General features: G+C 49.5%; 1 protein-coding gene across 5 annotated transcripts in view; it reads right to left on the reverse strand.

Moving 5' to 3' along the window:
- The window catches only part of MYO5B (myosin VB), a 335,064-nt gene that overhangs the window by 39,342 nt on the left and 273,747 nt on the right, over positions 1-21,975 (reverse strand). For all 5 annotated transcript variants that reach the window (XM_086373450.1, XM_086373448.1, XM_086373451.1 and 2 more), the window contains exons 22-26: positions 17,945-18,178; positions 6,297-6,381; positions 4,927-5,075; positions 3,719-3,838; positions 1,786-1,926 (exon numbers count right to left, since the gene is read on the reverse strand). In XM_086373450.1, coding sequence (XP_086229576.1) covers positions 1,786-1,926; positions 3,719-3,838; positions 4,927-5,075; positions 6,297-6,381; positions 17,945-18,178 — 729 coding nt within the window. The remainder of the gene's footprint in view (positions 1-1,785; positions 1,927-3,718; positions 3,839-4,926; positions 5,076-6,296; positions 6,382-17,944; positions 18,179-21,975) is intronic.

The raw sequence follows: 21,975 nt of genomic DNA on the forward strand, positions 1-21,975 counted from the left end.
AAGGGGATGGCCACCCTCTCCAGTATTCTTGCCTAGGAAATTCCATGGACAGAGAAGCCTGGGTGGTTACAGTCCATGGGGTTTCAAAGAGTCCTTGCCTGGGAGATTTCATGGACAGAGGAGCCTGGGTGGTTACAGGCCATGGGGTTGCAAAGAGTTGGACACGACTGAGCAATTAAATCACCACCACCACCATACCCACTTTCTCTGGTGTCAACACAAGCAGAAGTCTGAAAGCCAAGATTCTGAAGTTATCTGGCAGCCCTGGGGTGGGGAGCCTGCAGAATGAGCCAGCAGGGCCAGCCAAGCGGCCAGGAACTTCCAGGTCAGGCCTGGTTTGATGTCTGTGAGTTTTTCATCTATTTGATTAGTGCGTGCCTGTCAGGGCAGCTTCTCTCTTAATTGAATGAGTCATTTATAAACCTAATCCTTTCACTCTCCATTCTGCATCTAATCCACCTGAGAGATTTACCAAGATTACCAATCAGCTGATTACCAATCAGCAAGATTTACCTCCCCAATTCCTGCTCAAGAAAAAGCCTAGGAATTTACCAGCAACACAGATCAGCGTCTGTATCATGCTTGATTAGAAAGGGGGTCGGATGGGGTAGGATGGGGGTGGGGCTGAGGGTGCAGGGAGCGGGTCAAACCCCACAATGGACAATTAGGGCCTGAAAACAGATGCAAGGCCTTCCACAAACCCACTATGAGGTCAGCTAATGATGTGCTCCTTGCAGAATGGCCTCGAGTCCCATCAGAAGTGGTCCTTACAGCAAGTGGCGCTTACCTCTGCATCACTGCTAACGGCAGTGGACTCTATTCCTACAGCACCAACCCATCTGTACTCAACCTGGCACTTACTAAAAATACCACCGGTGGTATTTTCATTTTTCATCTATGTTATATCTGGTCCTACTGAACTAGATTACACATCCCTCAAATTTACAGTCTAGTCAATCTGTGAATTTCTCTTTTGCTTGAATTTCCCTCATTTAATAAACATTCAACACGTACAATGAGTCTGACACCAGCACAACGCTGAGTGCTGCACAGGTGCCCGGTAGGTCCATAGATGGAGCCATACATCTGGAGACACTAAGGTTTCAAGAAATATCTTTTCAAGACCCAAGATGTGGATGATAACTTAGATTGAGACGAAGGTACAGTCCTATGAAAGAAGGGTGACTGATTGCAAACTGGCCCTGCCCCTGACCCAATGGGGTTAAACTCAAGCCCACACTGGATTCCAGGTACAAAAGGCCATCGATTTTCTCAGATTTGACTTTTGCCTACACAGTCGACCCTTGAACCATCCCGGGTTTGTACTGCATGAGTCTTAATTTTGCGTGCTTTTCAACGGTAAATTCTTCAGCAGGACACAATCGGTGATTGGTTGACTCCTCAGAGGTAGAACCACGGCTGACTAGAGTCACAGGTGAATTTGCAACTGTGCAGAGGGTCACCTGTATTTATACTCTAATCACACCCTGGTTCTCTTTGCAAGGGGGGGACAATGATACAGGTCTCCATTGGCTTCACTAGTGGAAATTCTCTGCCCTGGGGTTACTTGGGAAGTGGACTCCTGTCCGACTAGGGTGATGTGGGCACTGGCAGAGAAGACTCAATAGGTCACCAACACGAGATGAAGTGCTTCCCTGACACCCAGGCCCAGCACGACCCTGCGGGGTCACACCCGGCCCATGTGCCCTGGCAGGATGAGCAGGGTCATTTTGAGGCCAGCACCCTGGGAGCGTGCCCCTGCAGGCTTGCAGCCCCTTCACGCACCGGGACTCTCTTGCCGTCCTGCTGTTCCTTCTTCTCCAGCTGCACCTGCAGCTTCTTCCTCTCCTGCTCCAGCTCCCGCACCCTCTTCTGCAGCTTCAGGAAGACGGTCATGTCCATGGCTGCCTTCTCCAGGCCAATTTCCTTCCGGGGAAGACAGGAAGCAGGAAGAGAAGGTTTTAATAGCAAGGATGCCTTAGGCAACACACATGTCCCTCATGTCAGCTGTCTGTCCTCCGTCTCCCTCCTAGACATCACCAATCCAGACTTCTGAGACAAAGCCAACGCCACCCACATGGCGTTCTCATATTAAAGCTGGTGCTCCAGGCTCACTCTCCGCCTGGATAACATCTGCGACTCAGTCACCTGTATTGCTCCCGTGTGAGACACTTAAGATGACCGATCATACACTCCAGGAACAGATGGATAAAGACGCAGCCACTTTATTTGGAAGTTAAAAGAGCTCATTTCTAGAGAATGGTCTCAAACCAGGGACACTGTAAAACCCAGGATGCAATGCGTTCTGATACAGGATCAGTGTGGTTGCTAATGACTATAAATGGGCTGTCAAACACCACGCGACTGCACCTCAAAACAAAACCATCACTTGTCCTGCCAGGCAACCCACTTATCCAACAGGCTCCACACCACCAATTCCCAGTAGGTTTCTCCCTTAAGATTCATGCCTGGGTTTGTCCTCAAGAGTTTGTCAAATGTGGGGGTGACAAACACGGATATCTGCACAAGCATATCCACGTGGATTTTAAGGGGGGGGAATGGAAACATGTATACCTATGGCTGAGTCCCTTGGCTGTTAAGCTGAAACTATCACAACACTGTTTGTTAATTGGCTATACCCCAATACAAAATGAAAAGTTTTTTTTAGAAAGTATACGTGTGTACATATGGGACAACAAAACTCGGTTCATCAGCACTTAATGAATGCTTTGTGCTTATCCAGCACTGGGTGTACTGCTCGGCCAGTCCCAAGACCTAGCCTCAGCTTCCTTAAAGGACATAAGTCCACTGATGGAAGTGCTTATTCTGCATGTAAACTTGTCACCCAAACACACACTTGGGTGGTGCATCTGGTGTTCAGGCTGACCAAAGCCTCTGATAAAGGAGGAGATTGCAAAGCAAAATGAAGGGACTTAAGCCAGCATCTTCCATCAACTGATTGCTGTCTAGCTTTTCATCAGACAAGCTTCATGCAGGCGGGGACCTCCTCTGGGTCAGCCCCTACTGTTTCTCTAGTGCCTGGCAGCAGTGTCTGGCACAGGGACGTCTCAAAGTACATTTGTTTTTTTGTTTTTCATTTGTCACGTTTGTTTTCATCTCTTCCACATCTACATAAAGTTTTACATGCTTGTCATTTTCTGCTTTTCAAATGCCAGAGGAAAAATCGTGTGTCTACGTACCTTTGATAAAATTACACACAGACTATAAAGACCATCGAGTGATTCTAAGAGGCCATTACTGACAAAGATACAGTCATTCCGCAAATATCTATAGTTTGAAATATTTGTTGCTGTTCTCAGAGTTTTATCCAGCTGCTAAGTCAGGAAGGAACATTTTCTTGTATATCTGTTGATATGACTATGTGCACCGTGACAGTAAGTGGGGATGCTAATTTACATGTTTTAATGACTTAGCTCCTCCAGCTATTTCACCTCTCTGCAGTAGGTCCTCAGTTTTGCAAGAGGAATCAGGGATCTTCCTTTATGTAGAGTGGGAACAATAACTTGTTGCCTTGCGCAGAAAATAACAACTCCAGAGAGCTGATAAGAGAGTCAAGAAGTCCACCACAGTCCGAGCGGCCCTTCTGTCAGAAATAAGCCGTAGGCACTGTGGTTGCCAGCCTTGGGGGCTCCACGCAGGGCACCAACCCCGCCCTGCCCCAGGGCGCAGAGACCAGCCGAGAGCCTGCCTTCCTCACCTCCACCTGCTGGAGGGTGTCCTCTGTGTCTCCCACCTCAGACGTGGAGATGGACGGGTAATTGGAGTCAGATTCTAAGCTGCTTTGGTTTGACGGGTTCCTCCGGTGGCCTGGGGTTTGCTGTTCAGGGAGAGAAATGTGAAAACTCAAAATGAACTAATGTTAATAAGAGCTATCATTTTCCAAGTAACGGCAGACCCTAGAGTAGACTTCCGCCTCACTTGTCAACAAGAATAGGTACCACTGATTCTTGGAATGATGGCTAAATAGAGCTGTTCCAATAAGAAATTTCACCTACAGTTCTTCCAGCCAGCCAGCCAAGCAACAGAGTGACACCTCGAGGAGAACACAGCCCCACAGCGGGACTGCGTTCCCTCAGTGCAAACTCCCAACTCTTGGGCAGATTTTTTCTGAAACGACCCTTAACCCCATCGCCCTGAAGTGCACACAGTCCTGTTGTCAGCCTCCCTCTTGAGGAGAAGGCTTCACTCCAGCCCCTCACGGCCCATGCTTCAACCTGCGTGCCACTGATCTTGGTTTTTCAAAATAGTAAGCATATTAGAAATAGAGCTTACCATTTATACTGTTAACTTAAAAATAACTTTTTCCCCCTTTGCATCTGATTTGCCTTTGAGAGTCAAAGTGATCTTGGTGGGAAAATTTTAGATCTCTATATATGTTCCTATTCAGCTTCTCTTCCTGGTTTCTATGCAATTAACTTAGTCTTGTTTGTGCATTTCGAGAGGGAACAGTTACATGGGATAAAAAAGAATGGCAAATCTTGAAATATGAAAATGCGCCTATGTATTCACATGCGCGTTGAGGATTAGGACAAACCATCAGGCTCTCGAGGGCCTGCCCGCAGTGTGCGCTTCCCACACCCTTCCCGCTCTCACACAGGGGCTTTTCCAGAACAGAAATAAGAAAGGGGAGACATTCATGCAGGCAGAATTTCCCTTCAAGTCCTGAAATCTTCATAAGACCCCAAAGCTGGAAAAGCAGCTGCCCTTGGGAACGACTCATCACCCAGCCGCTTGCTTGTGTGAGAACCACCCACGGGTAGGGTGAGGACTCTGGGGTGGGGTGGGGGGCGGGTAGCGGGGTCACCGATCCAGGGCACTGCCATGCAGAGAGCCATGTTGGGGTGGCGGCTGCGTGGGGAAAAGGGCACAGAGCCGGTGGGTGGGCGTCGGGACTGCCCTCCTTGCCTTTAGGATGGTCATCTCATCCCGAAGGTTGTCGTATCTCTGCTCCAGCCGGGAATACTCCTTCACGAGGTTCTGATAACGGGAGCGCTCCTCCTCCAGCTCCTTCTTCATCATGAGGTTTTCCTTGACAGAGTTCTGGGCAAACTCATCTGGAAAGCAAGCGCCCGCAGCCACAGCGCTGCGTCAGTGTGGCTGTCCCTCACGTCCGCTCACTCGGAGACAAGTGACTAACCGCCGGTTAAAAGGCCGCCCACAACAAGCTCATGACACAGATACTAGGCGAGTCTATTCAACGACCTCCCCGACAGCAAAGCCCAGGGCAGCGTGGACCCGGCTCCAGTCCAGAAGGGAAGAAGGCCCCTCTCACCCCCAGGGGCCAGGGAGAGAAGCCGCCTCGCACACCACATCTCCCTCGGTTACTGCGCCTGCCCCTCCCTCGAGACAGCGGTCACAGCAACGGAGGACCCAGCGCGCCTCCCTATTCCTGGCCACTCAGGTGCCTGGTGTGCAGAGGGATTAAAGGAGGCTCCAGGAGACCAGGCCGCAGGTTATGTTAGGGGAAGGAGGGAACGTGGATGGGCTTTTCTCCCACCCACACTTGCGATTCGAATCAGTGGAAAAGAGACAATTTTTAAAGGGAAATTTAGAACTATTAAATGTTTTCAACAGGACCATGCTGGGCAGGTCTGTACACTCGCATAGTCCAGTGGAGGAGCTGGGACGGGAGGGGAGCCACCTGCTGAAGGCCGCACTGAGTCACGGGAGAACCAGGGTCTGCACGCCCTGCTCCTCTTTGATCAGGCATCGTACAGGAGCTGACAGCAGCCCAGGTCATGCATGTTCGAGAGAGGGGACCTGATCTGGCCCGCAACCCCCTCTCCAGCAAACACTGACAGGTGACCCACTGGGGAGAAGAAACCACAGCAGGTACAGTGGATGCTAAACTTGAAAATAGCAATAACAACGGTTCCTAAGGGCTCACGACAGGTCAAGCATTATCCTAAGTAGGTCACAGGCTTATGCCCATTTTGCAGATGAAGAAACTGAGGACTGCAGTCACCGAGGGACTCGCTCAAGGTCACGCAGATGCTAGCACACTGCAACGTCACTCTTGGAGCGCACGGTCTCCCAACTCAGATCTCATGCATTATTCGTCTATTATGTGTGCGTCTCACTGCATGATACCTCCTGAAACTAAATTCGGCAGCAGGATCTTAAAAATCACCCTTCTTTTTCAGCTTCCTTTTGTTAGAACCCTTTCCCCACTGTGGCACCCAGACCAACTGCACGCCTGGTGGAAATCTCAGGGGGAAGTCAGTCTGGAAAAGAAATTCCAATCCAAAATGAAAAATCCAGCACTTGGCACCTACCTTTAGACTGGCACAGGATCTGGTTGTTAAGCTGCTCCTTCTCATTTTTCAAGAGTGCATTTTCTTGTTCCAGGTCTGCAACTCGCTGAAAAAGAGCAGCGGGGAAAAATGTTTGCCTGTGATGCTGGGCTGAGGAAAGGCTCCTTCTGTGGGGTTTGAACTTCAGCTGGTTATGTTTAAATGTTCTTTTTTTTTTTTTTTTTAACTTAAGAAAACTGAATCAGCCAAAGTAGCTTTCATTTGGAGATTAAAATTGTACACTGAGAGAAAAATCCCATTAAAACAAGACAGATGAGTTCACTGCTGCTTATGGTTTTCCAATGCCCACAAAACCTCCTGAAAAGCTTACACAAAACTCATATGCTGTGTGCAGTAACTTACAGTGATAACTGGCCTCCTTGCGTTTAGTTCCATGACTTGGTAAATTCTGAGCTCTCCAATCTGAGTCTCAGGAAAGCCTGATGCCAACAATGAAGCCCTATCTCTGATCTTTATTCCTCCTTGCCCATGTCGGTCTCCCTGGACCAGCACAGCCCAGATGCTGGGGAAGGGAAAGAGACGTGCTGTAGACTTTCAACTATGCTGTATGAACTATATTCAATGAAGCTGTTACTTTACTAAGTATGATGCAAAGTGCTAGCTGTGGCAAAAGATTTTTAGAAATGAGTGTAAGGCAGGCTGGTTTTGGTCTGAGTGATGAGCATCCCTGCAGACTGTGCTGAATGGCACCATGAACAACCTCACTCCCTTTGGTTCAAGAAATCAGTTCTGGCTATCTTTGCTACATCTTATGACCTCCTTGGGGGAGGATTCTTCCCAACCTGTGTAGGAAGAGCCTCAAAATGCCTTCCTTGGTCAGTAACAGAACATGTCATAACTGGCCTGTGCACAGAGACTTGATGGGGACCTCCTGAATCGCTGCCTGGGACACTGTAGCACAGAATCCAGGTGGAGAGACGGCCACTCAGATCCTGGAGGACCCACCTGCACGCCCTTCAAGCTCTGTTAGACCCCCGTGGCAGTAAAAGCAGGAAAGGAGGCCTCAAGGATGCTGGCTACAGGACAGAAGCCTTGGAGAAGTCGGAGTTTCAACTGGCTATGTTTCAATGCCCTTTTCCCTTCCTCCAGGCTTTAAAGGTAAACTTAAGGTACCAGGAGGTGAGTTAAGATAACTGCTGCCCCACCCTCAACATCACGTAGACAGGGTCAGGAGAGACTTTCCACAAGGCTGGAGCCCAGGAGCGAGGTCCGTGGTTTTCCCCTTAGGAACTCAGAAGGCAGCATGACTCCCTTGTTGAGAATCACCACCGCCAAGTGAGTCAGGAGGAGAAGGTCACCAGGAATGGCACCGACGGGCAGGAGGAGCAGGTTGTCTGGACCAGGCCTGGATCTGGGCTCTCCCAGGCGGCCGGGGGATGGGCTGTCTATAGACAGGAGAGCAGCTGGTGCAGCAGGGTGGGAGGCCTGGCCTGGGAATCCTAGCTGGTCTGTGTGGTAGTGTTTACATGCGGTTCAGGCAGGGGGCTGAGAAAAGACAAAGTTGGGTGGGTGGAGGGAGTGAGAACCAGGCTGGAAAGACTTTTCCTCTGTTCTCAGGGTGGAGAGGCCCTGAGCAGGGCCCACCTTCTGTACACCCTCCAGCGGCTGCCTGAGCATCTCTGTGTTCCTCCTGTCAAGCTTGCTCGCCCTGCTCTCCCCTGGATAACTTCTTCTCATGGTTTAGTTCTCCACGGCCACTCTTCCAGAAGTCTTCCTGCCCTGCAGGTGTGGGTGGGGCCTGTGCTCGCTGTGTGGCTCTTCCAGGGCCCACCTGCCCCTGTAGAGCCCCGCCCACCCCCAACTCCCCCTGGCAGAGGCTTGGCTTCATTGTCACCTGCTTGGCCTGGACCAGAGGCCTCAGTGAGGACCTAGGGGCCACAAGCCATGCTGCCACGTCATCGGAACCTGGCCTGGGCCAGCATTCAGCACTGGTTGAAGGAATGAGGAGCCCTGCAGATCCAGTAAAGGAGCTCAAGCTTTCCCAATGCAAAAACCCAGATTCCATTAAAGGGTTTTTTGGTTTTAAAAATGTATTTATGATTGACTAAAACCTCTAGAATACATGAGCTTGTTTAACTGAATAATTCAATTCAGGAGGCACATACACTACTGGAAAAAAGGTTCTTCAAATTCATCTAATTTGCTGTTATTAGATGCAGTTTACCACGCAATGATCTCATGTGTGCCTTTAAATTAGCTTGGCAAATAATCAAAATAGCTTTCCCTTTTCTTGATGTACAAGTCAAACGGAAATCCAACAAAAGAAACCACGTGGAGTGAACCTCTACAAATAATGCCCAGGGTTCAGCTGGAGTGAGGCTCCACCTGGTGCCATGGTCAGGAGGGCAGGACTCCAGCCCCCCTTGAAGGCGCAAGACTGCAACCCCTGAGCCAGTGTCCCCAGGAGGTGGGTGTTCAGAGCAGGCTGTAAAGTAATCAGACTTCCCACAGAGCTAGACTCTGCTTCCCCTCAACAGCCCTCAGAACGTGCAGGCAGCTCAAAGAGCAGGTGATCACCTGAGACGCTTCCATGACCCCTCACCACCCTCATCCCCATCCTCTGAGCATCCTACAGGCAGGCAAGGACCTTCTGAAATGGAACGTGTCATCTGCCTGGTACAGAGGGCACGTGCCATCACCATGAGGTTGGGCCTGAAACCTCCACTTGCCTGAATGCAGCCTGAGATCATGAAGCCTCATTGCAACCACCTGCGATCTACAATCTCAGCCAAAACTCTGGTTGGGGAGGGTCACACTTATAAGCATGTACCCACTAAAAATTTCTGTTGTGCATAAGCCTCATTTTTTTCCTCCATCTCCCTCGCTGATTCCAGAAGGTAGGCCTCTGATGAACTCAGCTTTGTTATTCTAAACCATTCATCAAAGTGGCACTGGGGAGTTTTGCTTTTCTTCCTGGTAGGAGCAGTTCTGGAAGTGGGCCCATGCCTCCTGCTCCACATCCCAGGAGGGCAGAGAGTGCTTCCCCAATCACATCTCCCCACGTGCTGGCCACCCCCAGTCTCCCCAGCCAACTAGCAGACGGAGAGTTGCTGGCAACGTGAGGGTGACAAGCGTCTGCAGCCAAGTGGCTTTCCTTTTGTTGGCAGGGATGCATGCTGCAGTGAGAGACACTTAGCAACACAGAATTGAGCAGGTGTGCTCTCCTCAGCATGAGAAATAATGAAGCAGCATGCTCACCAGGTTTGGGGCCTCATTAAGCATCAAGCAGCAGTTCCTTTTCTTTCTTCTTCTTCTTTTTTTTTTTTCTTTTTTTTTGTGGAGGGGGTCTTTTAACTCTTTCCAGGAAATATTACTAGGAGTGTTCTTACCTCTAACAGGTTTTTTGGGACAGATCATGGGAACCAACATTGATATAAATCCTGTTACCATGAGGCTAATTTAGCCCCTGGTAAATTAAATGAAACACATGCCTTAGCTCAGTAACTGCCTTTACTAGTTAAAATCTTTGGGGATACAAATGTAGCTCTGGTTTTTGGTTTTGTTTTGTCTTTCCTTATTTTTTCAAAAGTCAAAGCTATGGCTTTTCCAGTAGTCATGTATGGATGTAAGAGCTGGACCATAAAGAAGGCTGAGTGCCAAAGAATTGATGTTATCAAACCGTGGTGCTGGAGAAGACTCTTGAGAGTCCCTTGGACTGCACGGAGTCAAATCAGTCAATCCTAAAGAAAATCAACCCTAAAGATTTATTGGAAGGCCTGATGCTGAAGCTCCAATACTTTGGCCACCTAATGCAAAGAGCCAACTCGTTGGAAAAGACCCTGATGCTGGGAGGGATTGAGGGCAGGAGGAGAAGGGAGCGATAGACGTTGAGATGGCTGGATGATATCACCGACTCAATGGACATGAATTTGAGCAAACTCCAGGAGATAGTGAAGGACAGGGAAGCCTGTGTGCTGCAGTCCATGGGGTCTCAAAGAGTCAGACATGACTTAGCAACTGAACAACAATACATTTTTTCAAATTGGACATTTGCACTGTTGCTGCTGCTGCTAACAGAGAAGGCAATGGCAACCCACTCCAGTACATCTGCACTGCAAAAAGAGCCAAATGCAAGTTTTCTGGTAGAAAACCATGGGACAAGTGGATTGGAGGATGCTCTTCTGCCCCCGGGATCTGTGTCCTCTGTCCTCCTGGCCATGTACCTACCATCTCACACGAAGGTCCACAGCACAAAGGTGGCCCACAGCAGGGATAACACTTCTAATTCTGCAAAGTTCTGGAGGGGCTGCTGGCCTACTCACCGAGAAGAAGGAAAATGGACCTGAGCAGAGAGGAGGAGGAGGCAGAAAGTGCACAAGGGGCCGTGCAGAAGCACAGCGTGAGCTCACCTGGGACTCGTGCTTGCGCTGGGCTCCTACACAGAGAAAGGAGGCCAAGGGCGGGCTCTCGCACTGCCACAGGGAGGGGGAGTGACTGTCCCATCATTACAAGAGCCCCAGAGAGGGGCTCGGCAGAGCGCGGACCCCTGGCCCAGCATCACAGGTGCGCCTCTGCCACTCAGCACCCACTGTGCCAAGACGTGGGACCAGGAGCGAGGGTGGGGTCCAGGGATACTAAGGTGGAGCCGCTGCCCCCCACCCAGTCTCAGGCTGGCGGACGGAATAGGAGCTAACAGTCACTGGGCTCGCACTAGGTCACAGGTGTCATTATCAGCTTCCTTAATACCCGTGAGGTGGGTGCCATCGTCATCGGCTTTTAAGGAAACCAAGGCACAGAAAAGTTAGCGAGCTGGCTGAAGGTCACACAGCCAGACGGGGTACCACAGGCTGTGATGCTGAGCCAACCGGGTCCCAGTTCTTTGGGCCTAGGCCACGTGCATCCCAACAGGTCAGGGGCTGACATCTGAAGGACAGTGATGGCCACAGCCTGGAGCAGGCCCCAGAGGCCTGGTTCCGACAGCAGAGCTTCAGGAAGGAGTTTGGGGCGGCAGGGACCGACGGCCTCAGACAGACTCGCTCACCTCTCTGGAGGGTTCACAGCCAGTGCTGCCTTCAAGGTCAGAAGATCCTTCCTCTTCTGACCTCACCACCTTTCTCCTTGCTTTCTCCATCTCAGCCTGATGGCCTCCAGATAGGGCCTTGATCCCACCTAACCTGCTCCCATCTTGGGGCCGGTGGATGTACCATATCACCTGCTCCCCAGAAGTCCTCACGGCTCACTCCTCGCTTCACTCGGGTGTCTTTTCAGAGGGCGTCTCTGGCCATCATGAATGAAACAACCTCCCTTGCCCACCTGGCTCCCTCTGGATCCCTGTCCTCTGCTTTATTTCTCTTTACAGCCCATGCGGGATAATTTGTGTCTGATTCCTGTCTGTGCATTCTCCAATAACCCCCAAATATTTAAGCACCATAAAAATGAGAAGGACTTTTAAAATCGCTTACTTTTGCCCCAGGGTACGGAACAGGGCCTAACAGATACACTCACTAAATAACAAGAGGATGAATGAAGGGCTGTGAGCGCTGAGAAAGGCTGCAGTGAGATGATATCCTTCCATGAAGCAGCGTGGCATCCTCTTAGAAACCATCAGCCTCTCTGGAAGCATACCGATAGCACAGTTCTGAGTCTTAATGGGCCAAAGAAGTCCTGCACCTTTTTCGGGAAGACTCGAAACACTCCACTGTGAGAACCCTACCTCCTGCAAAGGCAGATCTATTTACTTGTATTTGGAAAACCCCAAAGCCTTTACATGGGAACTACCCAAGGTCAATACCAGCTGGTGGTGTGGTGACTGATGACACGATACAACCCAGAACCCCACTGCACCAGCCTGAATACTCAAGGCCTGGGGGCTCACAAATATCAGGGCCCCTTGCTCAGAGCCAGGGATCTGGCTGTGGGCTGCTCGTCACCCACCCACAACCCTGCACCAAGCCAGGTCGTGCTGGCCTCACTGCGGAGCAGATCCTGGACAATGAGCCGTGGCCTCTGTGTCAACGGCAGGCCTGGGAGTCATGTTTCCTTCATCAAGGACACGAAACAGCACAGCTGCACATGTCAGTCAGCACAGGGATCACTGACGGCTTTAAGAACAAACAACACACACGTCCCACAGGCTAAAAGGAAAGAAGCTGCACGCTGAGATGCAGACCACTCTGGGGAGAGGCCAGGACAACAGGTCCTTTTAATAGAACAGCTGTCAACTAACACCTATGGCTGGATGGGGCGGCAGGAATGCCCAGGCTCTGCACTGAATTCCTGCCCCCAGGGGGTCCTGGCCTCCCACAGCCCAAGGCAGCCTGGCTATGTGGGCTGATGATGAGAATCCTGTCAGGGGTGTAGAGCCTCAAGTTTTCCAGGATGCCAGTTCCAATATAGCACTTGCTGACAGAAACATCAAATCCATTAATTAAACTTCTGCCAGCAGCCAGCTCCCTCCCTGATTTATCCGTGTCATCAATCTTGTTCAGCGAGGAGCAGGCTGTTGGATAAGCCGGAGAAGAAACCAATTGTCTGATTATGTAGTGTTTGTTAAGATTGGACAAGGGGCCTTCAATAAATATTAAACCCTGACTCAGCAGAGAAGAACCAGAGGGGGACAGAGCCAGCCTGCACCTGCCCATGCCCACAGCCGCCAGAATAAATGTCTGGAAGATGTTAGAGAAAGAGGCAAACATGCTTCCACTTGTTCTCCTCCTGGGGCTTCCCAGGTGGCACCAGTGGTAAAGAATCAGCCAGCCCACGCAGGAGACATAAGAGACGCTAGTTCGATCCCTGGGTCAGAAAGATCCCCTGGAGGAGGGCATGGCAACCCACTGCAGTATTCTTGCCTGGAGAATCTCATGGACAGAGGAGCCTGGCGGGTTACAATGCATACGGTTGCACAGAGCTGGACAGGACTGAAGCGACTCAGCACACCTGCAAGCGTGTTCTCCTCCTGGAGAAAGGCGGACTTCACACTTTATGTGCCCAGTTTAGGATATGCTTGTGTTTGGAGTCGGGAAGGTGCTTTTCTTGTTCTGCCTCTGTGCCTGCTATTCCTTTTCAGTGTCCTTGAATTTCTTTTTCCTTGCCAGGACCAAGATCTTATTGTATTTAAGACCCAGGTCAAGACTTCAATAAAAACATTTTTTTCAAATGCGAGTAGGAGGGAGCCCATTTCCTTATTTGGCTTTATGGAGGAAGACTGGGATATTATCAACCCTTAGGCTCCTTTGGATGGAGATGTGGATATTTTAAAAGTGCTCTGAGTCCCTAATCCCATTGTCCCAGGAGAAGCAGGGAAGGAGCCTGGGGAGTCAATGAGTCAAGTGCTCTCCATGGAGGCGAAGACAGGAGACCCTGGTTTTGTGATCTGCTGGGTTAACACCATCTCGTGTGACTGGCACCCACATGCAGAGAACCCGCTTTTCTTTTTCTCCTAGGATCACCAGTCTCAAGCCTCAAACTTGGTCTCTTTTCTCTGGCTTTGGATTTTACCTTCTTGTCTTTTATTCACATACAAGGGTTACTGACTATCTGTTCTCAAGGATCCATAAACCACAGTTTGGAATTTCATGCTTTATAGGTTACAGGCTTGTGTTAATAGCTACATTTTAATAGGACTTTCCTTAAGCATGTGCTTTACCCTGAAGAATGAAGTTCATTCTGATAGGGACAGAATGAAGGGACAAAATAGGTGACTCAATAGTTTATCTCACTAGGGGATTTTAAGTAGAAAAATATGGGAAACTCCTGTAAGTTAATGATTACTCGAGAAAGCAGGCTTGCTTAAACACAAAACCAGGCAACAGAAGCACGGGACGTGCCCTCAATGACAAAACAGTGGTGGCACGAGACCCGCATCCTGCCCAGGGAGCTCAGTAAGTTAATGACCTCCAAAACAGCTCTGGGCACACAAGAACAATCATTTATGGGAAGGTGACTTTTCAAAATGAAAAACCCTCAGTGCACTGAGACCTGAAAATATTTTTCTAAAGTGCTCAGACAGCCCCAGCCAGCAATGCCAAAGAAGCTGGGGCTTAATGGCTCCACGAAGACCTGTAAGACCTTGCAGAACTAACACAAAGAAGATGTTCTCTTCATCACAGGGACGGTAATGCAAAAGTAGGAAGCCAAGAAATACCTAGAGTAACAGGCAAATTTGGCCTTGGAGTACAAAATAAAGCACAGAAAAGGCCAACAGAGTTTTGCCAAGAGAACGCACTGGTCACAGCAAAAACCCTCTTTCAACAACATAAGAGATGACTCTACACATGGACATCACCAGATGGTCAATATTGAAATCAGATTGATTATATTCTTTGCACCCAAAGATGGAGAAGCTCTATACAGTCAGCAAAAGCCAGACCAGGAGCTGACTGTGGCTTAGATCATGAACTCCTTATTGCAAAATTAAGACTTAAACTGAAGGAAGTAGGGAAAACTATTAGGCCATTTAGGTATGACCTAAATCAAATCCATCATGATTATATAGTGGAGGTGACGAATAGATTCAAAGAATTAGATCTGATAGAGTGCCTGAAGAACTATGGATGGAGGTTCGTAACATACAGGAGGCGGTGATCAAGACCATCCCCCAAGAAAAAGAAATGCAAATAAGGCAAAATAGTGTCTGAGGAGGCCTTACAAATAGCTGAGAAAAGAAGAGAAGCTAAAGGCAAAGAGAAAAAGGAAAGATATATTCATCTGAATACAGAGTTCCAAAGAATAGCAAGGAGAGATAAGAAACCTTCCTAAGTGAACAATGCAAAGAAATAGAGGAAAACAACAGAATGGGAAAGACCAGAGATCTCTTCAAGAAAATTAGAGATACCAAGGGAACATTTCATACAAAGATGGGCACATTAAAGGGCAGAAATGGTATGGACCTAACAGAAGCAGAAGATATTGAGAAGAGGTGGCAAGAATACACAGAAGAACTACACAAAAAAGATCTTAATGACCTGGATAATCACAATGGTGTGATCACTCACCTAGAGCCAGACATCCTGGAATGTGAAGTCAAGTGGGCCTTAGAAAGCATCACTACGAACAAAGCTAGTGGAGGTGATGGAATTCCAGCTGAGCTATTTCAAATCCTAAAAGATGATGCTGTGAAAAGTGCTGCACTCAATATGCTAGCAAATTTGGAAAACTCAGCAGTGGCCACAGGACTGAAAAGGTCAGTTTCATTACAATCCCAAAGAAGAGGAATGCCAAGGAATATTTACACTACTGCACAAGTGCACTCATTTCACATGCTGGCAAGCTCGTGCTCAAAATCCTTCACAGTAGGTTTCAACAGTACGTGAACTGAGAACTTTCAGATGTTCAAGGTGGATTTAGAGGAACCAGAGATCAAACTGCCAGAATCTGTTGGATCATAGAAAAAGCAAGAGAATTCCAGAAAAGCACCTACTTCTGCTTCATTAACTACACGAAAGCCTTTGACTATGTGGATCACAAAAAAACTTTGGAAAATTCTTAAAGAGATGGGAATACCAGACCATGTTACCTGCCTCTTGAGAAAACTATGCAGGTCAAGAAGCAACAGTTAGACCTGGACATGAAACAATGAACTGGTTCTAAACTGGGAAAGGAGTACATCAAGGCTGCATATTGTCATGCTGCTTATTTAACTTATATGCAGAGTACATCATGCAAAATGCTGGGCTAGATGAAACTCAAGCTGGAATCAAGATTGCCAGGAGACATGTCAATAACCTCAGATATGCAGATGACACCATCCTCATGGCAGACCGTGAAGAAGACCTAAAGAGTCTCTTGATTAAGGTGAAGGAAAAGAGTGAAAAAGTTGGCTTAAAACTCGACATTCAGAAAAACTAAGATCATGGCATCTGGTCCTATCATTTCAGGGCAAATAGATGGGGAAACAATGGAAATAGTGAGAGACTTTATTTTCTTGAGCTCCAAAATCAGTGCAGATGGTGACTGAAGCCATGAAATTAAAAGACACTTGCTCCTTTGAAGAAAAGCTATGACAAACCTAGACAGTGTATTAAAAAGCAGAAACATTACTTTGCCAACAAAGGTTCATCTAGTCAAAGCTATGGTTTTTCCAGTAGTCATGTGTGGATGTGAGAGTTGGACCACAAAGAAGACTGAGTGCTAAAGAATTGATGCTTTCAAAGTGTGGTGCTAGAGAAGACTCTTGAGAGTCCCTTGGACAGCAAGGAGATCAAACCAGTTAATCCTAAAGGAAATCAACCCTGAATGTTCATTGAAATGCCTGATGCTGAAGCTCCAATACTTTGGCCACCTGATGCAAAGAATCAACTCATTGGAAAAGACCCTGATGCTGGGAAGGATTGAGAGCGCAAGGAGAAGAGGGTGACAGAGGATGAGATGGTCAGACTGCATCATCAACATGAGTTTAGTCAAGCCCCGGAGATAGTGAAGGACAGAGAGGCCTGGCATGCTGCGATTCATGGGGTCGCAAAGAGTCGGACACGACTGAGCGACTGAACTGAACTGAAACCAACTTTTCTTCTTTTTTTTTAAACAGATGAGTGAACTAAGGTCAGAGAAATTTCCTGTGAGCATTTAGTAATGGCCATGCAGGGGTGAGAATCCAAAACTCCAGTGTCTATTTCAGGACCATTCCTGTGAAAGCATTCTGCTTGCCCCAATTTTTAAATACTTAGAATTATTATTTCAACATTAGAAACACTGAGTCCTTCCCACACAGATTCTCAACCCGTTGTGACTCTCCAGTGATGGACAGGAACTAAGCACATGGGCCCTGCCATAGAGATGGCATGGGACACTGAGGCTGTGGAAGGCTCCGGAGGGGCATGTGGGACTTCCCTGGTTTGGACAGCTATCTCAGGAATGGAGAAGGGACTCTTTGCATCCTGACATTCGAGATGGGGGCAAGGGCCCAATCCCAGAAGTTACATTTTATGGAATGGAGAGTAAACCTACAGAGCACGCCAGCCAGAGTAGATGAGCCAGGCTGAACCGATCAATACTTAAACTTTAGGCAAATTCCCCAAAGCACTATGGTTATGGGGAGGGATGCCTAGGTGTTTTGTTGTTCAGTCGCTAAGTCGTGTCTGACTCTTCTGTGACCCCATGGACTGTAACCCACCAGGCTCCTGTGTCCCATGGGATTTCCCAGACAAGAATACTGGAGTGAGTAGCCATGCCCTCCTCCAGAGGATCTTCCCGATCCAGGGATCAAACTTAGGTCTCCAGCACTGGCAGGTGGATTCTTTACCACTGAGCCACTGGTGAAGCCCAGGGAATGCCATGAGGTTGCCCCTAATCCCTGCAGGCAATAAAGGCCACTACCTCTAAATCGTTTCTCTTGCCAACAAGGACTGAGGCCACAGAGCTGCTTCAGTGGCTAACTCTAGGCTATAAGGGACATGCCCAAAGGCACATGTGTGTAACCTTTCAGGGGATTCCATCGTGTCCCACTAAGGGCAGAGACTCAATCAACACTCGCCAGGTGAATGGACACGTGCTTGTGTCGGTTCCCCCAACGCAGGGGCACTTTACATCTAAACGCAGAGGGATGGTCAGTCTTGGGCACAAGCCCCAGGAAAGTCCATGGCAGCTGTAGAGCTGGAAGAAGCAAAACTGCCTCGGAGGGGTGCTGCATTAGCTCACCCACCACCCAGCTACCGCTCCGGCCCCAAACAGACCTTCCTCAGCTCATCCTTCTCCCGGGTGTGGGTGTCCTCCAGGACCTTGCGCTCTGAGTGGGCCCTCTGCAGCTCGGTCCGCAGGCTCTCCACCTCCTCCTGCAGCTGTGGGCCTCTGTCTTCACCCTGGCTCTGCTGGTAGCAGGCCACCTCCTTCTTCAGCTTCTCCACTTCCATGGTGTGTGTGGAGGTGATTGCTGACAGCTGCTCCGACAGCGTCTTGAGCTCTTTGTTCTGTGAGAGCATCAGCAGACGGGAAGAGGGGAGAAAGAGGTGGACGGCAAGGTTAGTGGGGCAGCAAAAAAAAAAAAACAAAACAAGAAGGCAATTAAAAAAGGAACTTCCAAGGTGGAATTGAATCTCACAACCACTGAATGCTTGAGTGCTTTCTTGGCATCTCCCTAACAAAACTGTATTGTGAACCCAGGAGAAATACGGGAAAAGACAAGGCAGCAGGACTGACATTCGAGGAGTGCTTAGGAACGGGGACAGTGCTGGAAGCTGGCTGAGAGTGGCTAGCCTTCTATATCCATTGGGAAGATCTTATACCTGGTTTTGAAGTTTCAGGAACAAGGCACTTGGCTTCTTGGATCTGCAGCCTTTGCGTTTCAGGCTTCCCTGCTCTGTCAATGCTGAGCCCTCCTGCCCTTGGACTCATTGGCACAAAGAGCTGCAACCTAATCGCTGACTCTGAGACAAAGGACCTCTTTAGCATCCCCTCTTCCAAGGAGGCCCTCCACGGGGCTGGGGGAGCCCTCCCACCACCTGTCCGCTGGTGCTGTAAGAGTCTGACTCCAGAAACAGATGCCCTGGCCAAACCTGTCCCTGTTGACAAGGTACCCAATCACATACCCACTCAAGCAAACAGGCAAGTGGGAAGCAGTCCCTGGTGCCTGGTGGAGGTACAGAGGGGGCAGGCAGGGAGACTGTAGGTGAGCTCACACACAGCAAGCCCTGAGGACGCAGGGCCGTGTCAAGTGCAAGCGCAAACGTGGGCAGAGAGGTGCTGCAGTTGAGCGTATCAGCTGAAGGCGGTCAGAGGGAACGTGGAGGGGAAGATGCAGAGTCCTCCCCATCGTCAAGCAGGCAGCAAACGGTCATCACCATTCTCCACGGCTATTCTCTGCAGGAGCTCTGAGTAAAACAGAGCTCTTGGCATCAGGAACCAATGACTTTCACATCAGCTAGGAAGGTCATGGGGAGCAGTGAGGGGCAGCAGCAGAACAGGTGTTGGACCCAGTACAACACAGCGGATGCCTGGGACCTCAAGGCTGAGACCCACGTTTGGTGTCCAGGCAGCACAATCCCAGCACTGATCTACCACAAAGAGATCCTCCCACCATCTGAGGAAACATCCCAATTGCAACCCGACACACCCCCATATCTGGGCTGGCAGTCAGCCTTGCCCTAAGTCATCACCAATGAGAAATCCAATTAGGCGGCATCTGTTTAAACAACCCAAAGCTGGTCTATTCTGCCCACCCAGATCTGGGTCTCCCGGGAGGCTGAAGGGTCTCTGCACAAGGGGAGTGGGGTACAGGACGGGGATGCGAGTTGGACTAGCCGCCTCGACACTGCTCTGTTCTGGGCAGGTTCCTCCCGGTGGCGTGGCCTGGGTCAGATCCCAGGGAGAGTGGGGATGAGGACCAGGCTGGGGGGCAGGGGGGAGGCGCTCATGATGGAGCAGGTGTGGGGTGTAGAGACAGGCATATGACGTGGTGTGACACCCTCCTACAGGCAGCGATGACACCCCAGGACCCACATGCAAAGACAACATGTCTAGGAGGCCAGTTTCTTTGTTTTTGCTGACATGCAGGCTCAGGGAAGTCGAGGAGTTAAGAGGCTGGAGCTGGGCAGACCTGTGCTCAGGCCACAACTCCGTCCTGATCACTGCACCTCCGTGTGCCCGGCTTCCTCAGTGTGAAAAAGGGGCCACAGTAACTCCATCCTCAGAGGGTTTCATCTCTTTTTCACCTCAGAGGTTTCACCTCTGAGTCCAGGGAGACTGAGGGCCTCCCTGGGGGCCAGCACCCAGTAGGTGCTTGACAAGGGTCACCCTCTTCTCCTGGGTTGGGGGGGAGTGGTCCCCTAGAGAATGGAATGGTGAAAAGACCGGCCAACAGGGGTGTGGGTGGGAGATTCCTAACGGCAGCCCTTGGACAGCTCCTTATTTCACCATCATCGGCACCCAGAAGTAATCGCTGGGGACACACTGTGGCTGTACATTTCCTGTTCTGGAGGCATGATTTTAGAAAGGGAAACCCCAGAAGGGCCTCACAGCGTCCTGCCTCCTCCTCACACCATGATGTCCACGTCAGGTGCCCACAGCTGTAAAGCCAAGCCTGGCACCAGGAGTGGTGAGGGCCAGTCCTTTCCCTCAAAGACTCTGGAAACCCTCCCTGTGGAGGAAGGCCAGGCTCCCTGGAGCCAACTTGGTCAGTGTGACCCGAGACCTGGGCAGCTCTGTCCTGAACCAGGGTGGGCCTTGTCCTGATACTGGGGGGCCTGGGGATTTCCACATGGACCCCTGTTCTCCTCGGCTTCCTCAGATATCCACTGCATCCACTGCTCAAGGGCACCGTGCTACATGATGCACATCTATCAACTCATTCTCTCCTCACAGGAGTCCTACATAGTAAGGCTGATTCAGTTCAGTTCAGTCATTCAGTCATGTCCAACTCTTTGCAGCCCCATGGACTGCAGCATGCCAGGCTTCCCTGTCCATCACCAACTCCTGATTAATACACCTACTAATCAAGGCTAACTAATACACCTATTTCACAGTTGAAAAAACTGAGGCATAGAAGGCCATAAAGCTGTGACTTGCCCCTACAATTTTTCAGATGTACATGACTCATAAAATATTAACTACTTTAATTTAACCAAATGCATATGAAGTATACTGAATCAAATTGATTGAAAAGACTACTGACTGAATCCATACATTTGTGTCATATTTTTTCCATTAAAATATAGTTTAATATAGCCTTATAAAGGTCTAAGGAACTTGACCCTCATTAAAAAAAAAAACAACCCAAAACTGTAAGCTCAACTGGCCATCTCACTGTACATATGCTTGAATAAAGACAAACTGATAAGAGTCAAGTTCATAGGTTACACCATTTTGGGCTGAAAAAATGTCACACCACAGGCCTACACCAGGGACACTGCAAGAAACCATCCCAGGAGCTATCACTGCACTTACTGCTGAAGGATACTGTGAAGGCTGTAGCTTATTACATCACAGGTTATGAACACCCTCAGAAAAGTGTCTCAGCACCACGGACAGCACCAACCCTTCTAAACGCTTTCCGTAGCTCTCAAGTTATCCTATTTCCTTCTTCCTGTTTGCTTGGGAACTTGGTGCCAAGTTGACATCGTCTCTTCAGCTGTGTGCACAAAACCTTCGACCTGACTTTTGGGCCCTAACCTCACCCTGGTTTTAGCCTGCAGTTTCCTCCTTTGCTGTCTTCTTGGCAGTGGGGACGCTTTTTTAAAAAGCGCCCCCTGGTGATTCTACAGTGCAGCCTGGAGTTGAGAACCACTTTATGGGATCAGTGAATTTTTGAGTTAGAAGTTAAAGATCTTGGAGAAGGCAATGGCAACCCACTCCAGTACTCTTGCCTGGAAAATCCCATGGATGGAGGAGCCTGGTAGGCTGCAGTCCATGGGGTCTCGAAGAGTGGGACACGACTGAGCAAGGCTTCACTTTCACTTTTCACTTTGATGCATTGGAGAAGGAAATGGCAACCCACTCCACTGTTCTTGCCTGGAGAATCCCAGGGACGGGGGAGCCTGGTGGGCTGCCATCTATGGGGTCGCACAGAGTCGGACACGACTGAAGCAACTTGGCGGCAGCAGCAGCCTCCAAGGAACTCAAGGCCCAGTTAGAGATTTGGCCATAATCTCTAGCTGTCAGCTCTGGCGGCAAGTATAACTGAGACAGGACTCAGGCTTCCATCCAGCTGGGACTGAGTCCATGATCTCAGGCCACTCTGCCAAACACTTGGGGATGTTTTCACCTATGTCGT

This window comes from Bos grunniens, chromosome 24 (genome assembly GCF_055505025.1).
Source record: "Bos grunniens cultivar Pamir isolate PY7600 chromosome 24, Bosgru_T2T1.0, whole genome shotgun sequence".
NCBI lineage: Eukaryota > Metazoa > Chordata > Mammalia > Artiodactyla > Bovidae > Bos > Bos grunniens.